At 39.1% G+C, this 2262-nt stretch overlaps 1 protein-coding gene across 1 annotated transcript in view; it reads right to left on the reverse strand.

Annotated features, from left to right (window-relative positions):
* Positions 1-842: 842 nt before the first annotated feature.
* LOC116019737 overlaps positions 843-2262 on the reverse strand; it is a 3343-nt gene continuing 1923 nt past the window's right edge. The window contains exons 3-4 of the mRNA XM_031260055.1: positions 1681-1993; positions 843-1373 (exon numbers count right to left, since the gene is read on the reverse strand). Coding sequence (XP_031115915.1) covers positions 1162-1373; positions 1681-1993 — 525 coding nt within the window. The 3' untranslated portion in view covers positions 843-1161. The remainder of the gene's footprint in view (positions 1374-1680; positions 1994-2262) is intronic.

The following is a 2262-nucleotide window of genomic DNA, read 5'->3' on the forward strand; positions in this document are numbered from 1 at the left end:
ATATATATATATATATATATATATATATATATATATATATATATATATTATAAAAACTAAAAAAAAAAAGAAAAAAAGAAAAAAAGAGTAAACGTGTAGCTGTAAGACTAAAATTATAAAGTCAAAAAACCTAAGGACTTCTCTTCTTCAATATGCCGACCACCTGCTTCTCTTAGTTCTCTGGTTCCAGAGTTCCAGCAATGCAGGCATGAGAGCCCTTCATCGCCGATTTTCGTCAGCAGCAGCAAAGCAATCTAGACACGTAGTCACCCCCTTGTCGCCGGCAACCATGCTCTCTCTTGCCGGTAGCAAATGTAGCTCGTATTTGCAAAGGTTATTTGTGATTTTGTGATTTTTCTTGTATTATCCACTTTATCCCTCTTTGGTGTTCTCTTCAGAACAACGTGAATGCATCAGAGCGGGAATAGCATACCTTTCTTACAATTTTATTATGTTTTCTTTTTAAAGACAATTTTATTATTCAAGTTATGCCAAAAACAAGGGATAAATTATTGTTTGATCATTCCAAACTTGGGAAATCCATCTAAGTGTAAGCTGTACACTAAAGAGGCGGGTAATCACCATCCTCGAAAAATACCGGCTAAAACAAGGATGGGGTAATTTACAATCGCTATCGGGAAATAGGGCGGGGATAGGAAATGGAGATTGAATTCGGGGACGGCAACAGGACCCCACTCTCCCGCTCCGTTTCAATCCTATTGTATTTTAGTGATTTCGGATTAGATATGCAAAAGAATAGCAGATTAGGCATTTACCAAACATGCCCCATGCCAAATTGAAAAATAAAATGACATTTTTGCCAATAATAATATTAATAATACTTACTAATACTAACAATAACACATCGCCATTTAAGTAATAAGTGTTGAGGCAGTTATAGGAAGCAGCACAAACTATTCACACAACAATGTCTAACAAACAATTCCAAAGTTATTTTCTCCTAAGCAACCTACAAAATACAGTAAAAAACAAACACATTTTTCCTCCGCTACTCGCGTTAGTACGTTCATGACCACTCTATCTAGATGAAAACTAACTTAACAGACATATACCTACTACTGGATTATTAATCTTCGATGTCAGTCAGAGAAAAGGTAACATGTATAGTTAAATCCTGTCCGTCCGTCCCTCTAGAATCTATCAACCTGATAGTGATGGTGAACACTGGGGACAGGGTGGGTCCCATCTATCTTCATGGGGCGTCCTATCCTCCAAGCAATCGGCATGGTAAACGTGACCGCAACTTAGAACTGCTGCCACCGAGTGATCGCTGGAATGTACGACGGTTTCAAGAATACAGGGTTTTTTCCTCAGGAACTTCTGGCATAAGCTGCATATCAGTTTCCCTGCATCTGAAGAGATCATGTTCAAATTAAAAAGATGATAACTTTTAATTATCATTTACAGTTTTCTTGAGTAAATTCTCTAAATATTGAAGCCTAACTTTGCTTTTCTTGCTAATCTATTATCTAAGGGGATGGGGAACACGGGGCTTGAAGTTGGCCAAAATGCTTGGATATGGGACTTAAACTACCACTACATTACACCTTGAACTCATAAGGAAGTGGTTTGAATGTGCTTTAACATAACACAGAATCACTAGTAACTACACGAAAGAAAGAAAGAAACCTACACAAGGCAGATGATAATTATGCATACCTGAATGGTCCCCTGATCCAGAATCTGGACGGTATTTACTAGCCATCTTGAAGGATGTTTTGTCATCATAAGATGGAGAAACCTTGTCATGGGAAGTTGATGCCTCAGCATTGTTGGTGGAGTTCCGTCGAGAATAATGGCGGCCATAAAATTGACGATGGTGCCTCAATGATATAGCTCGGCTAATATTGTGATGACGATGATCAGCAGATAGCTGATGTCCTTTTGTTACCTTAACAGAATCATCTGTGGTATCTATAATGGACATGAAAGGCGGCTTTATTTCACTGCCTTCACTTTGATGCGAAAGCTTCTGCTTCCAAGCACAACAAAAAGTATCCATAAGATAAGAAACAAAGATCAACTATTCACACTTGTTGATGGGTCAGCAACCTATTCACACTAAATATACATTCAACTATTCATACTTGTGGCCAGCACTTTGCCCCTTAATTGGGCTAGCCCGGAGCAAACTAGTGATTAATCTGAGTATGGTACGGGCTTAAAAGTGCCTCCTATAGTTAGGGCCTACTCAGGAAATCTCGTGGTCTATCCGCAACCCCACCCCCCCCCCCCCCCCCC

The sequence above is a fragment of the Ipomoea triloba genome, chromosome 1 (genome assembly GCF_003576645.1).
Source record: "Ipomoea triloba cultivar NCNSP0323 chromosome 1, ASM357664v1".
Lineage (NCBI taxonomy): Eukaryota > Viridiplantae > Streptophyta > Magnoliopsida > Solanales > Convolvulaceae > Ipomoea > Ipomoea triloba.